General features: G+C 63.9%; 6 protein-coding genes and 2 non-coding genes across 27 annotated transcripts; 2 read left to right on the forward strand and 6 right to left on the reverse strand.

Annotated features, from left to right (window-relative positions):
* Nucleotides 1-118: 118 nt before the first annotated feature.
* Nucleotides 119-3119, reverse strand: LOC148423053 (small ribosomal subunit protein eS17). 2 transcript variants are annotated; one of them, XM_088418298.1, is made up of 6 exons: nucleotides 3071-3119; nucleotides 2162-2292; nucleotides 1547-1698; nucleotides 1029-1134; nucleotides 455-520; nucleotides 119-237 (listed from the first exon to the last, which is right to left on the reverse strand). In XM_088418298.1, the coding sequence occupies exons 1-6, from the start codon at nucleotides 3102-3104 to the stop codon at nucleotides 160-162; spliced, it is 567 nt and encodes a 188-aa protein (XP_088274424.1). In that variant the 5' UTR covers nucleotides 3105-3119; the 3' UTR covers nucleotides 119-159. The 2 variants fall into 2 exon arrangements, with proteins under 2 accessions (XP_088274424.1, XP_088274423.1); XM_088418297.1 differs by having other exon boundaries at nucleotides 1029-1155.
* On the reverse strand, nucleotides 292-421 carry LOC148423054 (small nucleolar RNA SNORA71). Its single transcript, XR_015866020.1, has one exon. It is a non-coding gene; the product is annotated as a small nucleolar RNA SNORA71 (small nucleolar RNA).
* Nucleotides 1346-1472, reverse strand: LOC148423055 (small nucleolar RNA SNORA71). Its single transcript, XR_015866019.1, has one exon. It is a non-coding gene; the product is annotated as a small nucleolar RNA SNORA71 (small nucleolar RNA).
* Nucleotides 3120-3265: 146 nt separating the features above from the next.
* commd9 (COMM domain containing 9) lies at nucleotides 3266-4999 on the forward strand. 2 transcript variants are annotated; one of them, XM_088418300.1, is made up of 6 exons: nucleotides 3266-3461; nucleotides 3968-4084; nucleotides 4252-4391; nucleotides 4460-4494; nucleotides 4578-4685; nucleotides 4739-4999. In XM_088418300.1, the coding sequence occupies exons 1-6, from the start codon at nucleotides 3408-3410 to the stop codon at nucleotides 4756-4758; spliced, it is 474 nt and encodes a 157-aa protein (XP_088274426.1). In that variant the 5' UTR covers nucleotides 3266-3407; the 3' UTR covers nucleotides 4759-4999. The 2 variants fall into 2 exon arrangements, with proteins under 2 accessions (XP_088274426.1, XP_088274425.1); XM_088418299.1 differs by having other exon boundaries at nucleotides 3275-3461; nucleotides 4578-4681.
* Nucleotides 5000-5185: 186 nt separating this feature from the next.
* On the reverse strand, nucleotides 5186-11826 carry fcsk (fucose kinase). Its single transcript, XM_088418208.1, is given in 26 exon segments — nucleotides 5186-5368; nucleotides 5608-5673; nucleotides 5739-5962; nucleotides 6025-6124; nucleotides 6195-6382; nucleotides 6452-6571; nucleotides 6651-6794; nucleotides 6860-7087; nucleotides 7348-7514; nucleotides 7927-8152; nucleotides 8235-8312; nucleotides 8383-8716; nucleotides 8718-8739; nucleotides 8799-8872; nucleotides 9165-9338; nucleotides 9474-9575; nucleotides 9637-9984; nucleotides 10091-10210; nucleotides 10284-10364; nucleotides 10449-10546; nucleotides 10644-10716; nucleotides 10778-10903; nucleotides 10972-11022; nucleotides 11115-11266; nucleotides 11344-11447; nucleotides 11622-11826. Coding segments are annotated over 26 exon segments (3630 nt in total). The 5' UTR covers nucleotides 11822-11826; the 3' UTR covers nucleotides 5186-5338.
* nedd1 (NEDD1 gamma-tubulin ring complex targeting factor) lies at nucleotides 11251-20257 on the forward strand. 11 transcript variants are annotated; one of them, XM_088418232.1, is made up of 15 exons: nucleotides 11303-12576; nucleotides 13258-13501; nucleotides 14685-14831; nucleotides 15017-15111; nucleotides 15185-15301; nucleotides 15357-15497; nucleotides 15577-15806; nucleotides 15883-16084; nucleotides 16157-16253; nucleotides 16314-16424; nucleotides 16485-16790; nucleotides 16855-16984; nucleotides 17050-17143; nucleotides 17236-17302; nucleotides 17376-20257. In XM_088418232.1, exons 1-15 carry the CDS (start codon nucleotides 12562-12564, stop codon nucleotides 17894-17896), a joined length of 2517 nt encoding a protein of 838 aa, XP_088274358.1. In that variant the 5' UTR covers nucleotides 11303-12561; the 3' UTR covers nucleotides 17897-20257. The 11 variants fall into 11 exon arrangements, with proteins under 11 accessions (XP_088274355.1, XP_088274356.1, XP_088274357.1 ...); XM_088418240.1 differs by having other exon boundaries at nucleotides 11310-12576; nucleotides 16157-16424; nucleotides 16485-16526; nucleotides 16588-16790; nucleotides 17376-17513; XM_088418229.1 differs by having other exon boundaries at nucleotides 11251-11381; nucleotides 12281-12576; nucleotides 16157-16790.
* pclaf (PCNA clamp associated factor) lies at nucleotides 12101-14714 on the reverse strand. Of its 3 annotated transcripts, XM_088418307.1 has the most exons (5): nucleotides 13828-14707; nucleotides 12716-12802; nucleotides 12432-12628; nucleotides 12382-12401; nucleotides 12101-12297 (listed from the first exon to the last, which is right to left on the reverse strand). In XM_088418307.1, exons 1-5 carry the CDS (start codon nucleotides 13871-13873, stop codon nucleotides 12255-12257), a joined length of 393 nt encoding a protein of 130 aa, XP_088274433.1. In that variant the 5' UTR covers nucleotides 13874-14707; the 3' UTR covers nucleotides 12101-12254. The 3 variants fall into 3 exon arrangements, with proteins under 3 accessions (XP_088274433.1, XP_088274432.1, XP_088274431.1); XM_088418306.1 differs by having other exon boundaries at nucleotides 12382-12628; XM_088418305.1 differs by having other exon boundaries at nucleotides 12101-12628; nucleotides 13828-14714.
* Nucleotides 18101-21218, reverse strand: LOC148423060 (uncharacterized). 6 transcript variants are annotated; one of them, XM_088418278.1, is made up of 10 exons: nucleotides 21060-21217; nucleotides 19996-20107; nucleotides 19738-19777; nucleotides 19463-19670; nucleotides 19209-19399; nucleotides 19077-19136; nucleotides 18747-18821; nucleotides 18570-18688; nucleotides 18402-18501; nucleotides 18101-18208 (listed from the first exon to the last, which is right to left on the reverse strand). In XM_088418278.1, exons 2-10 carry the CDS (start codon nucleotides 20079-20081, stop codon nucleotides 18161-18163), a joined length of 927 nt encoding a protein of 308 aa, XP_088274404.1. In that variant the 5' UTR covers nucleotides 20082-20107; nucleotides 21060-21217; the 3' UTR covers nucleotides 18101-18160. The 6 variants fall into 6 exon arrangements, with proteins under 6 accessions (XP_088274404.1, XP_088274403.1, XP_088274399.1 ...); XM_088418277.1 differs by having other exon boundaries at nucleotides 18101-18301; XM_088418273.1 differs by having other exon boundaries at nucleotides 18101-18501; nucleotides 21060-21218.
* Nucleotides 21219-21677: the final 459 nt, after the last annotated feature.

Below are 21677 nucleotides of genomic sequence, written 5' to 3' on the forward strand. Positions count from 1 at the left end.
CGGATTCGCCGAGAAAGGAAAGGAGCCCGAGAAGGCCGAGGGGCGCTCGGTCCGCCGCCGTCCCGCAACGCCGTTTCCTTTTCGTAACGCGGCCAAAGACGGAGTCAAGGCGCTCGCGACGGCTTTAGATTTTATTAGCAGAAGAACGAAAACAAAGGGTTAAACTCCTCGAGGCTGTTTGAAGTTCATGCCGATGGTTTGCTGCGTCACCTGCAGGTTGGACAGACCGCCAAAGTCCTGAGGGGCAAACGGGGACCGGGGGTTAGCGGGCCGCGCGCCGACGGCGGGGCGTGTGCGCCGGCGCCAGGGTCTGGCGGGAACGGGCGCTCCCGCAGACACGGGAAAGGCCGGCGCCGCTTTGCTCTTCCTGCATTATCTATGGCGGGGGCCACGGCGCGCCCGCGCCACTTTCGATACAGGGGGCCGATACGGGGCCGGCGGCGGCGGCGCTCACCAGCAGCTTCAGCATCTCCTTGGTGTCGGGGTCCACTTCGATCAGCTCCTGATCCAGGGCCGACACCTGCGGGCGCAGAGGCGCAAGTTTGCCGCGGGCGGGAAGTCCGCCCTTTTGGCCGGGCCGGGCCGGGCCCCTTCGCGCCCTTTTCACGCATCTTCCGAGGACTTTTCTATTTTCTGCGGTGAGCGCGGGGACGTCGGCGGAAGGGAAGGGAAGGGTCCACCCGGCTTGACTATTCAGCGGCCGCCGTCGCGAAGCCCAGCTATTTTGGACAAAGATCCCGCCGCGTTTTTTGCCGGCATCTGAAACGCGCGGTTCTCGGCTTTGAAAAAGATGCCTCGCGGACGGCAAACCGGCGCGCGTGATGGCGGCCCTCTCGGCTCGATATCGGGCGGAGCCGGCCGCCGGCGCCATCTATCCGTTGACCGGAGAAAACTCACGGCGCCGCCGATTCTCCCGGGCGCCGCTTTCAAAGGGACGCGGCGGGAGAGACGTTCGGATCCCGCCGGACGGACGGAGAGACGGCCGCCCGTCGGCGGAAAGGCCGTTTGGCGCCGCCCCTTCCACTGACCTCGGGCACGTAGTTGTCGCGGCGCTCGCGCTCCTCCTCCTGCAGCTTGATGGAGATGCCTCGCACGGGACCTCGCTGGATGCGCTTCATCAGATGCGTCACGTAGCTGCCGCCCGGAAAAAAAAAGCTTCTCGCAGTTATTCGAGTCGACGTTGTGGCAGATGCGGACAGATGCGCGCGCGGGCTTCGACGACGGCGAGTTAAACGAGCGAGAACTTCGGGGCGGGGCCCTTCGGGAGCGGACGCCTGTCCCGAAGTCGCCCCGACCGGCGGCCGAGAAAAGGCGCGGGACGTGGGCGAACGGCGGGGAGCGCCCGTGTGGGAGAGCGCCAGGGTCCGGCAGGAAGGGGGGTCCGGCGGACACGGGAAAGGCCCTCGCCTTAGTCTTCCTGTACTATCGATGAGCCGGGCCACGGGCGGGCCCGGCCCACTTTCGATACAGGGCCCACTTCGGATACGGGGCGCGGGAGCCCGCCCGCCCGCTCGCCCGCCCGCCCGCTCGCCCGCCCGCCACTCACCCGGCGATCTTGTTGCGGAGCTTCTTGCTGGGAATGATGGCGATCTCCTCGCACACCCGCTTATTGGTGTGGAAGTCGTTGCCGAGCCGCGTGTAGTACTTCTCGATGATCACCCGGGCCGCCTTCTTCACCGTCTTGGTCCTGACGCGCCCCTGAAAGCCGCGCGCGCGCGAACGCTCGGGTGAGAAAAGGAGCGACGCGGCCACCGCGTGGCGATCGCCCGTTTTCAGTGGCGCCCGAACGTCTTCGGAGGAAGCTGAGCTTCATCTCGAAGCTCGCTGGACGCGCGTCGCCGCTGCGATCCAAACAAAGCCGCGGGCGGGCGAGCGAGCGATTTGAAAATGGCATCGGACCAAAGTTCGAAGGAAAAGCTGGAGGCGAGGCGAGGCGAGGCGAGGCGAGCCGAGGCGAGGCGAGTCGGCGCTCTCACGGCGCATTCACGGCGCCTCTCGCGTTAGCGCCCTTCCGCAAATTTCACACCGCCCACAGCTAATATAACCGAAACGGAGCGGAAGAGAGTGTTCGGGCGCCGCGGATGATTCAACTGCGGCGCTTCGACGCGGATTGACGGCAGGATTACTTGAGATTGAGGTTAGGTAGAGGGAAAACACACACCATGTTGGCTCGGCCTGGTTGAAAAGGTCGCGTCACTTCCGGTGGAAGCTTATAGTTGCAAAGGGAATCCGGGACGAGGGGGGAACCGCTGATGCTGCGCCACCTTCGGTAGGAGGCCGCAACGACAAGCGCTGAAAATTGTGGCGCCGTACGTATGTACGTGTTTTTTTTTTTCAACTTTATTCAACACAAGAATAACATGTGAACGTATGGTCTACTAAAAAAGAAACCGGTAAACGACAACTGGCGACGGTGAGACGACGGAGGGTAAAGGTAGAATTAAAATACATACCTATATACAATACATTGCACAAATAAAAGAAGCTAGCTCAAGGCCGCTTCCACGTCACCGTCTTTGCGTACTCTTCTGGCCCGAATAGCTTTGGGCTTCAAAGAACGACCTTTATCATTCAGATACGTTCACAGCAAGATTTGATATCCGGCAAAATGCGGTCGGCGGTTTACATATTTGAAGGGTTAGCGTATACGCACGTATTCGTGCGGAAATACAACGCAAACGAGTCGAAGGTCGTTTCGAACATATCGAATCTATTGCTCGCACGTCGAAACAAGTGTTCCGCGCGTGTGAAGGTATCGCACGTTAGTGCAAGTACATCACAGCACACCAAAGTACAACAGTCGGAAGGAAATCCTTTACTTGTGGCATTAGTCAAAGCACATTACATCAATTACGTAAGGCTCCGTTATCTTAAGCCCTCGTCCCCCGCGCGGGTCGCGCTCGCTCGCTCGCTCACTAGGCGGGCACGGGAAGAACGCGCAATCTCCAGGCGGGAAGCCCGGAGTGCCCGGAGTGCCCGGAGTGCCCGGAGTGCCCGGAGTGCCCGGAGTGCCCGGAGTGCCCGGAGTGCCCGGAGTGCCCGGAGTGCCCGGAGTCGGAATTGAACCTACGTCCTCGCCGCTCTTGCGCCGCATTCCATTCCATAGAAAAACGTTATTTTGAACGCAGCGTATATATCGCAAGTAAAAATGCAATACGTAATACTAGTACGCAAGGACAAGTATATCAGTCGAAGTGAAAGTACATTAGCCGAGTGTACGAGTATATTACTCGTTCTACAACTTATGACTCATTATAAAACCAGGGGAAACGGCGTCTGGACGGGCATTGTTTTTGGAGGCGGCCCAGCAGGTTGTGTCAGGCGGCGACCTTGAGGGGGCGCTCGAGCAAGGCTGCCGCGAGTCGAAGAAGAAATAAAAAGGCTAGCGCGGTCACGTGAGCGTCAACATGGCCGACGACCTGTCAAGCCAACATTTCGACGATTTGCAGCTCCTCCTCAAGGTTTTTCTTCTCGTTTGCTCGATCAACGTGGAAGCCAGCGCGTTTGTTTGGCGGCGGCTAGCTTCGGCGGAAAACGCTGTCCTTTTCTCGTCTTTGACCATTTTTTTTTTAAGAAAACGGAATGGGCTCTCGTTTCGATCGATAAACACGACTATTCGGCTGCACGCATTGCCGCTCGACGGAACTATCCAAGGCGGCCTCAACACAAGCCTTCCGCGGATACAACGAAAAAGCTGGCGGCTTTTACAACGCGGGCGCGACGAGACGTGCTAGTTCGTCGTCGATGGCCGGCCGGTTTTCTCTCGCCAACGCACCCGATTCCGACCACCGGCTTGTTAGCGAGCCCCGCGGGAGCTTGGAGCGATCCCTTTGATTTGAAGCGGGAATTCGTGCAGGATGCAACTCCACTGACACCCGCGAGCTAGTTGATCGGCAGAGAACGCTTTCATGTGAAAGTTGCGGCTGTCTGGGCGGGGGTCTTGCAAACGCCAAACTCGTGCTTGCAGGCTCCGAGCAAAGACTTCGTGAAGGACGTGTGCGCGCGGAGTCACGGAGGTCCGAGCGTCGGCCTGGTTCAAAGCGCCGCCGCCGCGCTCGACGTCGCGGAAGCTCAAGCTGCTCAGGTAGCCGCCGCTTTGCTCTTCGCTTTCGGCCGCCTCCTTTTGCCGGGACGGCCCAACCCTCAAGTGCGGAGTCGGGCGACGCCGCCACCTACAGGGATCCGGCGATAGGGCGAGCGTTTTGCCCGCTCGGCTTTAAACGACACGCCGCGCCGCGCCGCGCCTTCCAGCTGGCCCGCTCGCTGCGCGCGCTGTCGGCTCACGTGGTCTTCCGCAACTTGAGCTCGGCCGAGGGCGTCGGCCGACTTTTCCCCGAGGATTTCCATCCCGGCCTGAAGAACCTGCTGAGCAAGATCCTGCTGGACAACAGGTGCGCGTCCCCCTTTGGCCGCGTGCCGCCCGGCTGTCCTCACGCCCGCGTTTGCGCCGGTCTTTCAGGGAGGCGTGGAAAAGGGACGCGGCGGCCGCTCAGGGTGAGTGACTCGCCGGGCGGCAGGCCAACTTCTCCGAGGCGTCGGCGGCCGTGACCTTTGAGCCCGCGCGCGCGCGCGTGCAGCCTCGCTGCCCCGGCTGAAGGCGGCGGACTGGCGGGTGCACCTGGTGAGCGGCTCGGACGCGCTCGGTCGGATGTGCGTCCCCGCGTGTCTGCTCCGATTCCAGGTGGGTGGAAAAGCGGGCGCGCGCGCACCGAGGTGTCAGCGTGCGCGTGATTGACAGACGGAGGAGGAGGGACGTGAGGATTCCGCCGCCGTGGAGCTGAGCAGGGAGAGTCTGGACACCATGCTGGACGGACTGGGCCGCATCCGGGACCAGCTTTCGGCGGTCGCCGGGAAATGACGGTCTTTCATCCCGTGTTGTGAGAGGACTTTTTTTTTTTTTTTTCCCCGCCATTGAAATCTGACTGTTTGGCAGGGTGGCCGAAATGAGTCGGGCCGCTCCGTTTGAAGTGTAAAAAAAAATAAACCGAAGTCAAGAATACATGAAGGATTTAGTTTTGCAAACGAGGTCCTCCGGCGCGCGTTTGAAAAGGCGCCCGGCGCGATCCCCGGGGGACCCCGCGGCTGTTGAGAGGATCCGGTCGGATTGAGGCCGCGTCTTCTGTTTTCTTTGATTTGAGGCGGCAAAAGCAAGCGTGGCATTTTTGCTTTTGGCCCGTTCTTCTGCCTGACGGCGTCAAAAGGGCGAGTTCTGTGGGGGAAAAGCGCTTTGGCGCGGGACGCGGGCGCACTCATCCTCCGGCCGCCGACCGATAAGTCCGGAGGCGCCGAAAGCGACGGGACGTTGGGCGCCCGCCAAATCGCTCCGCCGTTTGCGCCATCAGAGGGCGGGAGCGTCGTCGTCGTCGTCCTGGACGGGACAGACATCACGTCAACTGGCGCGCGTCCTGGCTCTGAAAGGGCAATCCGAGTCCAATCGCACCACGTGCGCGCCCCCGCCATTCCAAAGAGGACTGTGCCCCTCGCCGCGCACTTGGGACACGGGCCCCCTTTCCGAGCGCGCCGGTCGAACGGATCGGGGCCCCGGCAAAAAGGAGTTCCGCGTGAGAGGAGTGACGCTCTTTGGCGAGGCGCGTGCGCGCCCCTCACCGGCGGGAGCAGCGCGAGGCCGTCCAAGTCCACTTGCACGCCGTGGACGCTGCACTTCCCCAGGCCCTAAAAGAAGGCGAGGCCACTTTGCCACCTTGCGGTCGGACCCGCCCGCCCCTCGCGCCACCCACCGGCGTGTCGGCCAGGACGCCGAGAACGGCGTCCTTGGCGTCGGGCTCGCGGGTGAGCAGGCAGAGGAAGCCGCCGCCCCCGGCGCCCGCCAGGCTCTGGCCCAGGACCAGCGGCCTCAGCGCCTCCATCATGAGGCGCACCGAGGCCGGCTCGCAGCCCGGCGCCATCCGCTTCTTGTGCTCCCACGAGCGATCCAGGCAGCGGCCCAGGCGCGACAGGCAACCTGGCGCCGGCCGGGACGCCGCTCGCTCTCAAATACGAATGGACGAGGCGCGCGGGTCTCACCGTCGACGCAGGCTCGGGCGCAGTCCTCTCCGTTGGACAGCAGCTCGCGAGCGTCGTCCACCGTGGCGGGGAGACGGGCGTACCAGCTGCGCACCACGTCCTGCGAGCGCAATGCTCAATGTGAAAACGCCGCGCGCCGCCCGGCGCCCGGCGCCCGCCGCCGCCGTCACCTGCAGCAGGTTGCGAGCCAGTCTGGTCTTCCCGGTGTACACCAGCAGGAGGCGGCGCTCCAGAGCCTCCTCGAAGCCTCGGGGCGGGCTCAGGCGCTCCGCGTGCACCCGCAGCGGCAGACGCGCCGGGGAGCGGCCCGCCTTCAGGCCGCCCAGCAGTCCTCCCACCTGGTCCTGCCAGCCCCCCCCTGCCGCCGACGGGAGAACGCGCGGCCTCAGACCGAGGCGCCGGCGGGCGTGCCGTCGTCGCCGCTTACCCGTGGTGAGGACTTGCTCCAGGTGCAGCACGGCGTGGACCAGCGCGTCCCGGCTGTAGGAGCGCCCCGTGGCGGCGTAGATGGCTGCCAGCAGCGCCCCCGCCAGGATGCTGCTGGTCCCTGCGCGCGCATCCAAACGGGCGGCTCGAGCCGCGGGCGCTCGAGTCGCGGGCGCTCCGGCAGGCGCGGCGTCTCTCACCCAGTCCCGATCCGGCGGGCAGCTCCGACCAGCCGTGAAGCTCCAGGCCTCCGCCCCAGCGAGCCGTCAGCTGACGGCCCAAAGGGTCGGGGGAGGACGGCGAGGCCACGCCGGCGCACACGCACGCCGCTTTCAGCAGGGCGCCTGCCGACAAAGGCGCGCCGCGGTTAGGAGCCAGCCCTGAGTCGGACCGCCGGCGCGGTCGCCACCTGGCGCGTTGGGTCGGCAGTAGTCCCGCAGGTGCTCCGTCGTCTCGCACGGCGTCTCGGCGACCACCTCCGACCCCCCCGCCCCGCCGCGGGTGACCAACAGCAGGACGGGTTCCGGGATGCGTCGCGCCCGGGCGCCGATGGGCCGCCGCCCGTCGATCTTCACCGCCACGTTGGTCACGCAGCCGCCGCACTCAAAGGCCAAGGGCGGCGTGTCGCTCCAGCCGCCTGCGACGCACCCGTTTCCTCGGTCAGCTCGCCCGTCGCCGCGTTGGAGCGGGGCTGGACCGGCCGCGCCACTTTTCCTCTTCTAGGTTTGAAGCATCGGGGCGTCGAACCGCCGATGCCCGCCCCAAGCCGATCGGCGCCCGCCCCAAGCCGATCGGCGCCCGCCCCGAGCGGATCGGTGCCCGCTTTAGGCCGAGAAGTGGGTCGTGCCGGTCGGGCCTCGCCGCGAGCGCTTATACGGATGTTTTGCGGGCGATCACCGGCGAGGTCGATTCTGGCCGGACACTCCGCTCGGTGCCAGCGTCCCATCGGCGGGAGGTCCCCCTGGGTCACGGCCGCAAACTGCTGCGATGACATCACGGCCCGCCGGAGCAGCACCTGGGCGGCGCCTTCGTAGTGCCGCGCCGCCCGCACCAGCAGGTCCGGCCTGCGGGGGGCCGCGAACTTGAGGACAACAGTCTCAAATACTCGGTCCGGCAAAGCCTTACGAGCGGCGCGTAGCCGCGCGGCTACGCCCCACCTTACCATCCGGCCTCCTTCATCCGATCGTGCGCCAAAGTGAGCGAGCTGGAACGCCGCGGATGGATTTCAAAGAAAATTGGGCCGGGGCGCGCGTACGCAAGTGATTTGAAGCTTTCTAAAGGGCGTCGCCGTCCCCAAAAAGCGAATCCGACGGCTCGGTTAGACGTTGCTGGAATAGAGGCGGCCGTGGGGCAAAACGAGCGGAATCCCGAGGAGGTCGGCGGCGGCGGAGCTCGTGAGCGAAACGTTCGAGCAAAGCGGGACTGCCGGCGTCGGGGGCGACACACGCGAGGCGTCTGCGTCGGGCATATTCTCACCGGTGGAGCCAACGCGCTCGCCGCGCCGCCAGGGCCGCCACGCCGCCCTTCACGTCTCCCTTTTCCAAGAGGGCGTAGGCGGCCTTCCACTCGCGGTTGGCGGCCGGCCCGCTCCTCAGGCCGCCGCCGCCCTCCGCCTCGGCCCAGCACGTCAGGACGTCGGCGATGCAAGACAGGCAGCGGGCCGACACGCCCGGCCGGGCTACCTGCTCCGCCCCCTCGTCGCCTGTAACGCCGTCACGCAAAACGAAACGAATCGACGCTGCGCGGCGGGTGACGTGCGGCCGGACGGCTTAGCGAGGACTCACCGCGGACGGCGCCGCGGCCGTCGGGGTCTTCCCGGCCGCCGGGCTCCTCGTCGCGCTCGCTTCCACCTGCGGCCGCGACTGGCGGCGCGGGCGGGCCGCGTTTTGCGTCAGGGGGAAAAGGGCGCGGCGGCGGCGGCGACCCACTCACCGGCGTCCAGCATGTCCAGCAGCGGCCCCTGCCGCCCGCCCGCCACGGCGGCCCTGAAGACGGGCAGCAGGCAGGCGTGGCTCTGGCGGAGCAGGGCGTCTCTGGCGCTCCTCCTGCCCGCCAGGAACATCAGGGTCTCCCTCCAGCCGAGCTCCGCCTCCTGGTGCGTGAGCGACAGCACCTCCTTCAGGGAAAGCCGCCAGGCCTCCCGCCAACGCCGCACGCAGCCGGTTCCGCCCATCAGCCAGGCCACGCCCCCCTCCAGGCCCACGCCTCCCTCTCGCGGGTGCAAGGCCGGGAAGAGGCGCGCCTCCAGCAGGGAGCGCCGCCCCCCCCGCCGCCCACAAGTCTTCCGGCCTGACGCGCAAAGACATCACTTCCTGCGCCGCGCCCGGCGCCGCACGGGGGAGGCTTACCGTATGCCGGTCCTGTCGAAGAAGACGCGCCAAGGCCCGTTGATGAAGGACGCCCCTCGGTCGTCGCAGCGCAACTGAAGACAAACATCGGGACGTTGCCGGGGACCCGACATGGGAAACGGCGCGACAGAGGCACGGCGGGCCGGGACGGAACGGAATACGGGGCGGGCGCCAATCGGACGCAGCGAGACCCAAGGAAATTTGGGAAAGGACGGGGGCTGTTACGGGACACGGCACAAGGAGACATACTGCGGGACGTACTCGGACACGACGGCGTGCTTAGAGACGGACGGAGGGAGGGACGGACGTCGCGCAGTACGGGACATGAATGGCGGAGTGACGGCGCCGAGCGTGACGGCGGCGCACCTCCAGCTCGTCCAGCGCTCCCATCACGCTGTAGACCTTCAGCTTGAGCTCCCCCAGCTTGAGACGATGTTCCTGAAGGATGACGTGGGCATCCAGCGCCAGCCGTCCCAGCTCGGGGGACGCGGACGCGTCCAGGCCCGACAGCAGGCAACCGGAGGGGACGAGCAGGGGACCCTGGAGGGCGGCGGCGATGGAAGGCGTCCCACCGTGGCTCGGGGTCGTTTGGGCGCGGGGCACCGCGCAAACTCGTGCGACGAGGCGCCAAAAGGCGCGGAAAGCGCGCGCCGGCGATGAGGGCGCGCTCCATACCTGCAGGTGGCAGTGTTGCACCGCGGCCCCCGTCGCCACGGTAACCTGCCCCTCCAAAACGCTGTTGATGACTCGCCCTCCTCGGCTCACGCCGTCGGGCACCTGGAGGGGGGGGCGGCGCCGTCAGAGCCTCGCCCGAGACGCCTCGGAAAGCCTCGCCCACCTGGATGTGGGAAAGGGCGTGCCCCCGGGCCGGCTCGCGGGTCAGACGGAGGACATGCTGCTTCCCGGACAGAGTCATGTAGTCGTAGCCGCCGCCCGGGACGTACGCTGGGGACGGCGGGGTAGGAGACGCGTGAGGGACGGGAGGGGTCGGCGCCGGAGCCGCGGGCGGGCGGCCGGCCGGGACGCACCCAGGCTGAGCGGGGGTCCCTCGCAGGATGCGCCACAGTTCCTTCCGGCCGCGCCGCAGCGCGGCCCCCTGGGGCTCGCTTGCGGGAGCGCCCCCCGAAAACCCCTCTTCCGTCTGATCCGAGCACAAACACTTGAGCACGTCCAGGAACAGCGACAGCTACGTGGGCGGGCGGACGCGCGGCGGCAAAGCGGGGCTATTATTGAGAATCGACGAGCCGCGCGGAGGTGACTTGCGCCAATCCCCCAAAAAGCCGACGACCGACCTGGAGGGGCGGAGCTCCGGAGTCCAGGCCCAGATAGGTGCAGCCGTCCAGAGGAGGCGTGACGTGCATCTGCAGAAGCTTCTCGGCCACCGGGCGGCTGAAGAAGACCGGGCCGGACACCTGCGTGCGCACCTTCGATCAGCGCCTCGCCCCGCCCGCCTCGCGGGTCGGTCGGCGCGCTTGCTCGCGTCACCAGAGGCACTTTGCCATCAGGCATCAGCGCTCGCCGCACGTGCTCCGGGCTCCCCTTGTAGACGATGTCCCGGACGTGACCCTGCGGCAAGGAAGCGAAAACCGTCAAACGCCAGGCCCCGCCCCGCCCGGACCGCGCGGCGGCGGCGCCCGCTTTCTGGCTCGCCTCTCGGTCGCTCAGGTAGACGCCGTGATCGAGGGCGTAGGTCACGTCGCCGGGGAGCGCCACGGCGCGAACGCCCGAAAAGCCGTCCCACGACAACGCTGACACGCGCAAACGCAAGCGCGCAAAGACGTTGAGGGCCGTGAGCCTCCGTCCGGACCAGGCGGCGGCGGCGGCGGCGGCGGCGGCGGCGCCAACCGAAGTTTGCGGGGAGGCTGAACATCATGTCGGTGCTGCACACCCAGACGCCGGGGGGAGAGCCCGGACAAACCTGAGAGGAAGACGCACGCTGACGCACGGGCCCGAACCAGCCAGCGCGCGCGCCGGCCCACCTGCCGCGCGAGGACGCCCAACAGCAGGTCCAGGCAGCAGACGGGAGCCTGAACCCCGAGGGCGGGATCCTCCGCGGGCAGCCACGAGAACGCCCGGCTGCACGCGCTCCACGGGAAGTCGCGACCCTGCGTCGGCGCCCGCGCGGCCGCGTCAGCATCACCTCCGCCCGGGGGAGCGGCGAGGGCAAACTGACCGTGTGGAGGACCAGGATGCGAGCGTCGTCCAGAACGTCCGCCGTCACCACCTGGGCGAGAACGACGGGAAGTGAGGCGCCGCGTCGGCGGGACCCGACCGGACCGGGCCGGACCGGACCGGCGAGCGGAAGCGCCGGCTCACGGTGTGTCCCGCCCGGCCGCTCAGGTGTTCGGCCGCCACCAGCAGCGCGTTGAGCGTGGCGCCCCCGCTGCCCAGCGGTTCCCGGCGGTCCTGCACCGTCAGCAGAAGCGTGCTCGCGCACAGGGAACCGCTACGCTGACGCGAGTCCAACTCTGAAAAAGGAGGCAGGCGTCGCATTTCCCAGGCGCGCGCGGCGCGCGACCCCAACAGGCGGCCGCGTGTACCGCACCTCTCTGGAACGCGTACACGCTGTCTTTGTGCTGGCAGGTGAGGACCACCGCGGTCCAGTTGAACGTGGCCATCGGCGGCCTCTTCCGCTTCCGCCGGACTTGCCTAAAACCACAAGTTGCGACTTTGACGCCTTGTTCTTCCCGGCCCCTTTAGAAGAGAGCTAGCTGGCTGGCTGGCTGGCTAGCTAGCTAGCTAGCTTTCGCGCGGACGGCGATTCGAACCAACAACTTGTCGTCCATTTGTCGCTGCATAGACAGTTTTGAGTTGTTCCGTTACCTGTCCTGTCCCGTCCTGTCCTGTCCTGTCCGGGGTGAAAAGCTTTCGATAACGGGGGAGAGAAGCTTCGTCAGGTTGTTCTGGCGATCGTTCGCCGACGCCTTTCGGACCACTTGAACTTCCGTAGCGCTCCGGGTGACCTTCGACCTTTGCTCAGCTCTCAGCGCGCCTCCGCCAGGCGGAGGCAATCGTCGGGCCATAGCTTGCTATTCTCTCGGAAAGCTATTTGACGTGTTGGTGCGAACGTCTTGAGGAAGCGCGCGCATGAGCGCTAATTCTTGGTCGAGCCGATTCGCAAACGTCACGTTAAGATGACCGAAGCGTCATGTAGTTTACGAATGCTTTTGTACGATTATCCCTTCCTTAAGTAGTGCTCCCTTCACAGATTCTTTGCGCGAATAGACTAGCAAAAACAATGTCATGTCTGCCGCTTCAGCTTTTACTCGAACAACGACTTCAACCAAAGACATTTACTGCCATTACCAGATGAGCCAATTGAAGTGGGCTTTTTTTATTGACAAAAAATAGCAAACAATTGCAGTAATAAGAAAAAGCAATTGAAACGTTTTGGTCATGAACTACACAGACAATTCAGCAAACGTATGTACATATTTACATCTAAAAGAGTCCTTTTCATTGGTCTTCATCCTCTTCCTCAGCCGGGAGCGGCCGGGACCTGCGCGAGTACATACATAGGTTAGGACGATTTTTGGACGCCGAGGAGTCCGCATCGTTTGCATCTTTCCGGCTGCGTACGTACTTGTTGCTGGCCTTGGACACGCCGCTGCCGCTGCCGCTGCCGCTGCCGCTGCCGCTGCCGCTGCCGCTGCCGCTGCCGCTGCCGCTGCCGCCGGCCTCTTCGCCGTCGTCGCCCTCCGCCCGGCGGGGCTCCTGGTTCTCCTTCTCCGGTTTCCTCCCGGGACCGCCGAAGAAGTCCCCGATGCCCTTCTGCCAGGTGGGGGTGGGCCGAACGCACACGGGGTTGCCTCCGGCGTATTTGTTCTTTGCTGTGGAATCGGGGGGCGGGGCGTCAATAAAAAAGGCTGGGCACGCGGTTTGCGCGGGTACAACTTGAGCGCGCGGGCGCCCCTGACCTGCGGCGGACCCCTGGCCGGGCGAGGAAGCGGAGGAGTTGCCGCCGCCGGAGCCCAGAGACTTGCGAGGGGCGGAAGCCGCCACGGCTGCGACGACAAGAAAAAAATCAGTCGTCCCGGGCGGCCGCAATGCGGGAAACCGGCGCTTCCAAAGCCTTTGGACTCGGACTTCTATTTTCCACCTTGGCAGCGTTTTTCGCTCTTTGTTCGCCCGTAGGGTGCGCGTCAAGGGCCGCGCCAGACATTTGAAATGAAATACTTTTTGTTGATGTTTGACTGCGCGTACTTTAAATTCAGAACGGATGTTATAAACAGGAGGCTACTCAATTTGTGTCCTGTCCAGTCCCGCCCCCTTTCTGTCAATTCGGGGAAGCAAACGGTGTAGTATTACTATACATAATAAAACTCTTGAATCTTGATCGTTCTTCGAGGTGATCCAAAGGAGGACGATTTATATCGACACTAATTTTGTGCATGAATGCTGGTTTATGACACATTAACACCGCCCCCCTCCCCCTCCCTTTTTTACTATTTCCCCATAGCTTAAGAGAGACCATCACACGACGGGGCAATCGCCGAAAACGGACCGAGAACAAGCTTTCTACTCGTCGGCAGCCTTAGGACCTAGAGCCAAAATCAAATCGATTGCGGTCGCTTCGCGCTGTCCCGACCGGCAGGTGTCGCCGCCGTCCGTCTCCGAGTGCTCGCCCCCACCAAAATCGATACGATCGCGATTCGCCAACACCTCCAAAGTTTCCGAAGGCTTCGTCGACCCATCTCCAGCAGGTGCCGAGACACGTGCCTTCGAGGTGGCCCGGCGACAGTCCGGACCTCGGTACCGTTGCTTGTTATCGAGCAAAAAGTCCATTGGGGGACGGTTTAAAGGCTGGCTTGGACGCGAGGCACTGCGCCTGCCTCGGCGTATCCCGGCATCATAATAATAAAAGAAAAACAGCTCAAAGGGGCTTTAGGCCCAAAGTCCGCGGCGCCATTATGGCGGGAGGCCGACCAAGACTTTGAGGCATCGGCGGAGCCACCTCAGCCGGAGAGTGCGCCAAAAACAACCGGGGGAGCCGACTGGGGAGCGTCGGCCGCTCCCTAAGTGGACTTACCTTTCCTGTAAGATCCGGGCACATTGTCCGCTTTGGTCCGCACCATTTTGTCTACGGGCCAGAAGTGACGCGGAGAGGAGGCGAAAAAAGGCGGCGAACGAACGTCGTCGACGAAAAGAAAGTTTAAAAGGCGCGCAAGATGTCCGCTGAGTTGCCTTCCGTTCCCGCCTCAAGTTGAAGCGCAAGAGCTTCTTCTGCGGCGACGTTACGGCGACGCGAGGCGACGCCGCCCCCCAGCGGTCAGGCGCTGTCGGCGCACGCCGGTAACGAGAAAGTTTTCCGGTACTTTCGACAAGTACGGTCAGAACTCCGAAAAAAGTATATACATTTCCAACTTTCATCACGCCGGCCCAGTGCGTCGGCGGGTACACGCCGGCCGGCGACGCTTTTGGCTAGCGGCCGGGCCGGTGCGGCTCGGTGACGTCGCGTTTGGCCCTCGGCGCTTTCCGTAGTGGCGGCAGCCGCTTCGCCTTCAAGCGTTTCGCCTGCAAGTTCCAAAAAGTCAACGAAGGAGAAATAAAGGTTCGTTCGACGCTTTTTGGCGCTTCGCGGGGCGCTCTGAGTCTTTCGGCCGACTTGCGGCCAACTCTTTGGCTGTTTCCAAAGTTAGCCGCTCTCCTGCTAGCTTCGCCGCCGCCGGTTACTTTTGCGAGCGAAAAGCCAACGTTTCGCCTTGCTTTTCGGGCCTCGTAGCTCCAGCCGGGCGAGGCCGACGCGTTTTTACTCGATTTGCGACACTTCCAAACTTGGCTCCCCGCGTCACCGAAGGGAAATGAAATGACATCAAAGTGGCAAGCCGACGTCACTTCGCACGAAGTCTTCGCTGACCGAAAGGCTTTCTTTTTTGCCTTGCGCAGGCGCGGCGGCCATGGACGACGTCCTCCGTCTGATGTCCACTGGAGACACCGTGAAGATTTGGGATGCCGAACTCATGACGCCGCTGGAGCAGTTCAACCCGCACAGCAGCAGCCACCCGGTGACGCAGGCCTGCTGGACGGCCAACAGTATCCTCAAAGCGGCTTTGACGGGCCTTCTCGAGCGCCCCCGAGTTTTCCCGTTGCCTCTATGTATTCCACAAACGCAATAATAGTGTCAGAGTGCCGTGTTTAGACATGGGGGGATGCATTTGGGTGGACTGCGTCTTTTTCTTTTTTTTTTGGTGGGGTCTGCTCCTTGACTGCGCCGCCAGATCAGCACGCGGTGAGCGCCAGCAGCAGCGGCGACAAAGTGGCGGTGACCAGTCTCAAATCGCCCGCCGTGCCCCTGCTGGAGCTAGGCCAAGGGGTGAGCGAGCGCCGACCCGCCGCCGTCCCCCGGCCTCGCTGATGCCCCCCCCCCCCCCCCCCCCCCCTTCCAGAAAGCACAGACGCGAGTTTGCCTGAGCTCGTCATCGCAGCTGGCGGCCAGCGGCGGCCTGGACCGCTGCGTCCACGTCTGGGACCTGAAGGCGGCCAGGCTGCTGCGCTCGCTCAAGGTGAGTCGGCGGCGGCGGGGCGTCGGGGCCGGCCTTGACGCCGCCGTGTGCCCAGGATCACGGCGAGGAGGTGACGTGCGTGTCCTTCAACGCCAACGATAGCCTGCTGGCGTCGGGCTCGGCCGGCGGCCGGCTGCATCTCTACGGCCTGGCCACCAACGCGTCCGGCAAGCCCTTCGGCCACGGTCAACAGCAGGTGGCGCCCGCTCCTCCGGCGCCGCGCCGCGCCGCCCCGCGCCGGCCGGTCACGCCCCTCTCGTCCGGTCCCGTCTCAGCCGGTGCGCGACCTGGGCCTGTCGTGCCTGAGGCGCTCGCTGCTGGGCAGCGTGTCGGACGGCGGCTGGCTGACGCTGTGGGACGCCAACACGCAGAAGGAGCTGCACGCCTTCCGCGGCGCCCACAAGGCGCCCGGCTCGGCCCTGGCCTTCTCGCCCGCCAGCGAGCTGCTGGTGCTCAGCGTGGGCCTGGACAAGAAGATCGTCTGCTACGACACGGCCAGCAAGATGTGAGTCCGCTCGCTCGGCCCGACCCGACCCGCGGAACGCCACGTAAACGTGTGTGTGCGCGCTGCGCGCGGCCAGCGTCCTGCGCTGCATCCGCGCCGAGAGCCCGCTCACGTCGGTGGCCTTCACCCCGGACGGCTCGGGCGTGCTGGTGGGCTCCGCCCAGGGCGAGATCCTGCGTTACGACCTGAGGAACAGCGCCGCCCCCGTCCGGGTGACGCCGGCGCACGCCTCCTCCGTCACCTGTCTGCGCTTCCAGTGCGCCGCCGCCAGACACAAGGTGGCGTGGCGTGGCGGCGGGGTGAGCGGCACCCGAGGCACGAGCCTAGAAAGGTTTTGTCTTCCCAAACAGTCGGGCAAAACGTCTTCGGCCAGGGCGTCCGCAAGCAAGGGCTCCGTCTCCAAAGTGTCGAGCCCCGCCCCCGGTTCCTCCCCTCACACAAACACAGGTACGTTTCCGTCCGGCGACTCGGAGGGAGGGGTCGGCCTCCCGCTCACCCCGTGTCCAGCGGGCGGCGGCGGAGCCGAGATGGCCCACGGAGATGCCGGCGGGCAGCCGAGGGCGGAGCTTGACAATTTGGGACGAAGCAGCCTGGACATGTTCTCGCCGCTGCGGCAAGGTAACCGCGCGCGGCCCGAAAGGCGCCGTCCCAAAAGCCTCACGTGCGACGCACGCGCAGACGCCGGGAGCCCGCCGCCGGGCGGCCAAGAGACGTCCCGAGGTACGCGGCCCCGCCCTCGCGCCGGTCGGCGCACGGGCCAACGGCGCGCCTGTTTCCGTAGCGACGTTTCCGCCGAGCCAGGAGGCGGGGCTTCAGCAGACGTCGGGCCGCGGCAGTCTGGACATGTTCTCGCCGCTCCGGGAAGAGCGCGCCGACCCGACCCCCGGGAAGGCGTCGGCGGGCAGACTCCTGCGCCCGGCCTCCGCCTACCGGACGCCCTCCATCCTGGAGGAGGAGCCGACCGGGGGCCGCCAGCCCGCCAAGGTGGTGACCTCCCTCGGCGCCGCTTCCCGACAGGAAGTAGTTAGCGCCGGGTCGCGTTCGACAGGCGGAGCCGGAGGAGGGGGGCCGGACCCCGCCCGACGTCGGCCCCTCCGCCCCCGCGCCCAGCGTGACGAGGGCCAACGGCGTTCAAGCTCAGCTGGACTACGACTCTCCCGCCCTCCCGTCCGCCTCAGGTACGGCCGGCTCCCGGGCCAACGGGCCGGTCGCGGGGTACCCTCTCTTACCGCCGGCCGTTTAGGCGCGGGCGAGGCCCGGGCCGAGGCGGCTCCCTTCAGCGGCGCGCAGATGAGCGTCATCGCCGACATCATCCACCGAAAGCTGGACGAGCTCAGGTCGGTGTCGGTGTCGGCGGCGCCGCCCCCCGCCGCGCGCGGCGGCTCTGCCCCGCTTTGACTCGGCCCCCGCTTTGACTCGCCGTCCGCAGGGACGCGTGCCACCGAGACATCGTCAACCTTCAGGTGGAGATGATTCGTCAGTTTTGCATCCAGCTGGTGAGCGAGCGCCCCGCCGCCGACGCCGGGGGCGGAGTCAGTCTCGGAGTCTCACGCCCCGCGCGTCCGGCAGAACGAGTTCGACGCGCTGATGTCGGCGCAGCACTCGGCCAACGAGGCGCTGCTCCGGGAGAACCGGCGCCTCAGGGAGGAAAACCTCCGCCTCAAGACCAACTACTGAAAATCCCGCAAAGTAAAAGATGTCGCGCGAGCGGCGTGTCCCGCGCCATTTATCGAGAACGCTCGCGACCGCGGGAAAGCCGGGAAAAGGATTTGGAACGGGGACTCCGAACCGTGAGGCGGACGCTCTTTCTCCGCGCTGCCCCAAACGCGAGCGTTCCAACCTTGCCGCCGTCGCGGAGGACGCTTTTCTTCAATGGGTTTGGCGTCCACCTTGTCCGTACTCCGCCCGCCCGTCCGGGAAGCGCGCCCTTCGGCCCGGACGCCAAAGCGTCGGTACGCGGCTCCTACGGGGAGAGCGTCGCGCCGAGCGAGGCCCTCTCCTGGTTGAAAGCAAGCGGCGAGGCCGGCGAGTCGCGGCGCTTCGGCGATGGAAATGGTCTCGCGCGACACTCGTCTCATTTTGCTTTTTAAATTGGGTCTGAATGAATCCAACGCCTGCGCGGTTGAGCGGAGCATCGCGGGATGCGGGACGGCATTCAAGTAACGGCGCGTCCCGACAGTCTCGCTCCGCTTCGGCAGGAAATACAAGATAGCTCAAATCTCCCCCTTGACGGGGGGAATCCATTTCAAGAACGCTGTGATGGGTGGTGGCGAAGGAGGCGGGGTCTATCCAAGTCAGTAAAATCTGAATTTTTATTTCCAAAGGCGCAAACGACACGCGACGTTAAGAGAAGGTCAAAGGTCGGCCAGGTCGACTCTGCAAATGGGGCAAGTGGCGTTGTCCTGTCAACGACAAACAATGTCACCGATCGGTCGCGGGGCCCCGCCCCCCTCCTCGGCCTTTGGCCCATCCTTGGCGTTTGGGCGCATCTGACCCTTTGAAAAATCCCACAGCGGGTCGGGGGGCCATTCCTCGGTAAGGGCGTCGCGAGGGGTGAAAATTGCGCGCGAGATGACGAAGGGAGGGACGGCTAACCTGGAGCCAGCGGTCGATGCAGGTCACGTGGTAGTCGTGGAAACACGGCAGCATCCTCAGCCGCTCGCCCTCGTCGTAGTCGGCGAAGCAGATCCGACACCTGGCGGGCCCGCCTCGAGTCATCAAAGGGGGCGGGGGGCGCCGCGAGCCGGCGGGCCCCTTACTCACCGCGAGTTGTTGCCGCCGCCGCCCGTCCGGAAACACTTGACGGGGAAGAGCAGGACGCGGGCGCGCGGCAGCTTCTTGGACACTACGGCGCCTTGGCGCTCCTCCAGCGCCAGCAGCGCCTGCGGGTCGCACGCAAGCTCCACACAAACGCCGCCAAAGGCCCCGCGCCGTCCTCACCTCGTAGTCGTCCCCGTCCGAGAAGTCGGCAGACGTCCTCCGTGGCCGCCGGCCCGCGGCCCGCTCCGGCGAGCGCTGGCGAGAGAGAGCCCTTCAAAAAATGGCGAGCGCGCCGCGCCGCGCCGGCCAGGGCCGAAGCTTTCGGGGCGTTGGGCTCATTTGCGGCTCGCTGGGCTCATTTGCGGCTCGCTGGGCTCATTTGCGGCTCGCTGGGCTCATTTGCGGCTCGCTGGGCTCATTTGCGGCTCGCTGGGCTCATTTGCGGCTCGCTGGGCTCATTTGCGGCCCGTCCGGCAAACGGCCTCCGATGTCGCGGCGAGGGCGACTCACCCTGCGGCGGCGATTATGAAGATGGTGCCGGGACTCCGCCTCCTCTTGGTCAAACCGGGCCTGCGCGCGCAAGCGGGAGGCGCTTAGCGCGAACGGGAAGCGCTCGGCCGGCGACGAGAAGGCGCCGCCCACCTGCAGACTGCGCGCCAAGGCTTCGTCTTCTTCCATCTGCGCCGCGCGGACCCACAAGCCGCCGTCGTCGTCGTCGCCGCTGATGAGCGCTTCCTGCGTGGCCGCCCCCGCTCTTCCTGTCGTCATATTCGCGGGCATCCGCCGCCTTGGGCCTCCTCCTCGCCCGCCAAACAAAACGTTTGATTTCGGCACTGGAGACGTTGGAGGGTTAGGCTTAGGATGGAAGCGGCGCCAAAGCGACGACCTTCCCGTACCTGCGCCGTCTCGCTCGCCGTTCAGCCACCTTCTCTCCTCGGCCGTCAGGAAGGACAGCGAGTCGTCGCGCGACGACGACGACGACCCGGAGGAAGGCGAGAGAGAGGAAGACGAGGAGGCGTCCGGCGCCGGCCTCCTGCGCTTGGCCGGCCCGGAAGCGCCGGCGCGCCGCCGTTTGGGCCGAGCCGCCGAGCGCCGCCCGGTGCCCTGCGGGGCCGCGCGGCGGAGGTCAGCTGTCGGGCCGGCGCGAGCGCAGGCCGCGTTTTGAACTCACCGGGCCGGACGCTTCTTCCGACGGACGGCGGCGCGGCGGGCTGCCGCAAAGTCAGTCACGTTCGACAAAGGCAAAGTGAACACAAAAGGGGCGGGGCAAGGCATTCCTTTTGTCGAAGAGGAACCGAGCGGCAAAATGTTCAGGTATCGCTGGCGCGAAACAATGAGCAATACCGGGCTCCTTCCTTCCTTTCCCACAAAAGAACGAGGCGAGCATTTGCGTTTGGCCAAACGTTCGGCCGCCGTCCTCGGTCCTTACCCGGGCGACGTCTCGTCCAGGAGGAAAGCTCGGTCCGGCCGCTCGTCTTCCGAAGAGCTCCAGTCGGACGTGAAGGAAGAGTCCATGGTCCGCGTCGCCGCCTTTGTCGTCCCTGTTTCGGACATATGCACGCATCGTCATATTTAACGACGCTTTGGTTTCCTTCCACACTACATCCCTCGTACTATGCGTTGTATCTTTTTCGTTCTGAATAATATTGAAACGAGAATAAAAGTGTGTCCGGTGTCAAGGTCGAACGTCATCTTGTCTCCCTTTCATGTTTCACGTGTTTTATATAATAAAAATAAAGCAAGAGAATTGCTGTTGCTTTAATTTGATGATAAACAACTAAGAAGCGCGCGAAGAAGAAGAAAAGTACCGCTCGCTCGGACTTCAACGTTGGCGTCAGTGCTTCTGTGACTTTCTCGGTTTCAAGCCGGTCCGCGCCGAACGTTGCTGCACCGCTCCACGAAATGTCACGGGCAAGCGCAGCTTTCCCATCCTCAATTTCTGACCGCAAACATCTTTGACTGCCATTCGAACATGGCGGGCTACTCCAACGGGCCGTCCGCCGCGCTACTTCCGGAAACGCGCCCGCGGTGTGACGTCACGGCGTCGCCAAAGCGCATGCCCCGGCCGGCCAGTTTTCGGCCACTTCTTTGGAAATGGCAAAGACCTCACTTAAAAAAAATAAATAAATAAATCAAAGTAGAGCATTTGAGTGCTGCCCCAAGAACATACTGACAAATGCGACACGCCAGCAAAATGCAAAAACGACATGAAGTGGCAGTTACGACGATTTGCACGCGTAAAAATAAAGTCCGAAGCGGAATCGTTTCTCGTCCCACCAACAATTCAAACGACTGTGACAAGGCTAGCGACTAGCATTGTTAGCATCGCGAGGAGGCAAAAGTTTTACCGGAACGGCCCCGAAAGTTCGAATAAATGTGATAGGCATAATTTCGTGTCCTGATTAAAGTAAGGGGTTTAACCCTTGAGTTGTTTGTCGTCTTGGTTGCGTCGCGAGTGTAAAAGATGAAATAGGGACGAACGATTCGTCTTACCGAACGGTGCACGGCCGGAAGAGATATGATGACTTCCGGCGTCATCCGACCAACGACTGAAACGGAACCTTTTAAAAATGTTCTCCGCTTTCACGTCCCTTGCGCTTTCATAGAATTAACACAAACAAGTAATAAAAAGTAAAAAATAAAAACCTCTCCGAAACATCAAGTTGTTTGAACTTGTGTTGCAGCTAAATGTACTCGTCATAGAAGACACGTTACGTTGTACGTTCCCCTTTTTCTACGCGCCCCAAGGTCCGCTTATCTGCGCTTGTACAAAGTCGGTATCGCTCAAACAATTCTAACAACGTGAGCAGCGTTGGGCTGTCAATTCACTTTCTAGTGAAACTAATTAGTCACATGAGTACCATCAGTACAAAAACTGAACATAAATTTGGAAATAGTCATAGGGCTCACAGGAAGTTACAAGATATGTTACGACACCAACAACGTGATTTAAATATACACATTTTTGTGTTCGCGCAGAAATTCAACCGGAGACCTTTTTCAAGTGTGCTTTCATCTCGAATGATTTGTTTTTCGGGTCGCATCATTTACTACTCTACTCGTAACATATTTGACAGCATACAGGTGTATCCCGGAAAGATTTACTTGCCA

The sequence above is a fragment of the Hippichthys cyanospilos genome, chromosome 6 (assembly GCF_059441005.1).
Source record: "Hippichthys cyanospilos isolate Australia breed blue-spotted pipefish chromosome 6, RoL_Hcya_1.0, whole genome shotgun sequence".
In the NCBI taxonomy this organism is placed as follows: Eukaryota; Metazoa; Chordata; class Actinopteri; order Syngnathiformes; family Syngnathidae; genus Hippichthys; species Hippichthys cyanospilos.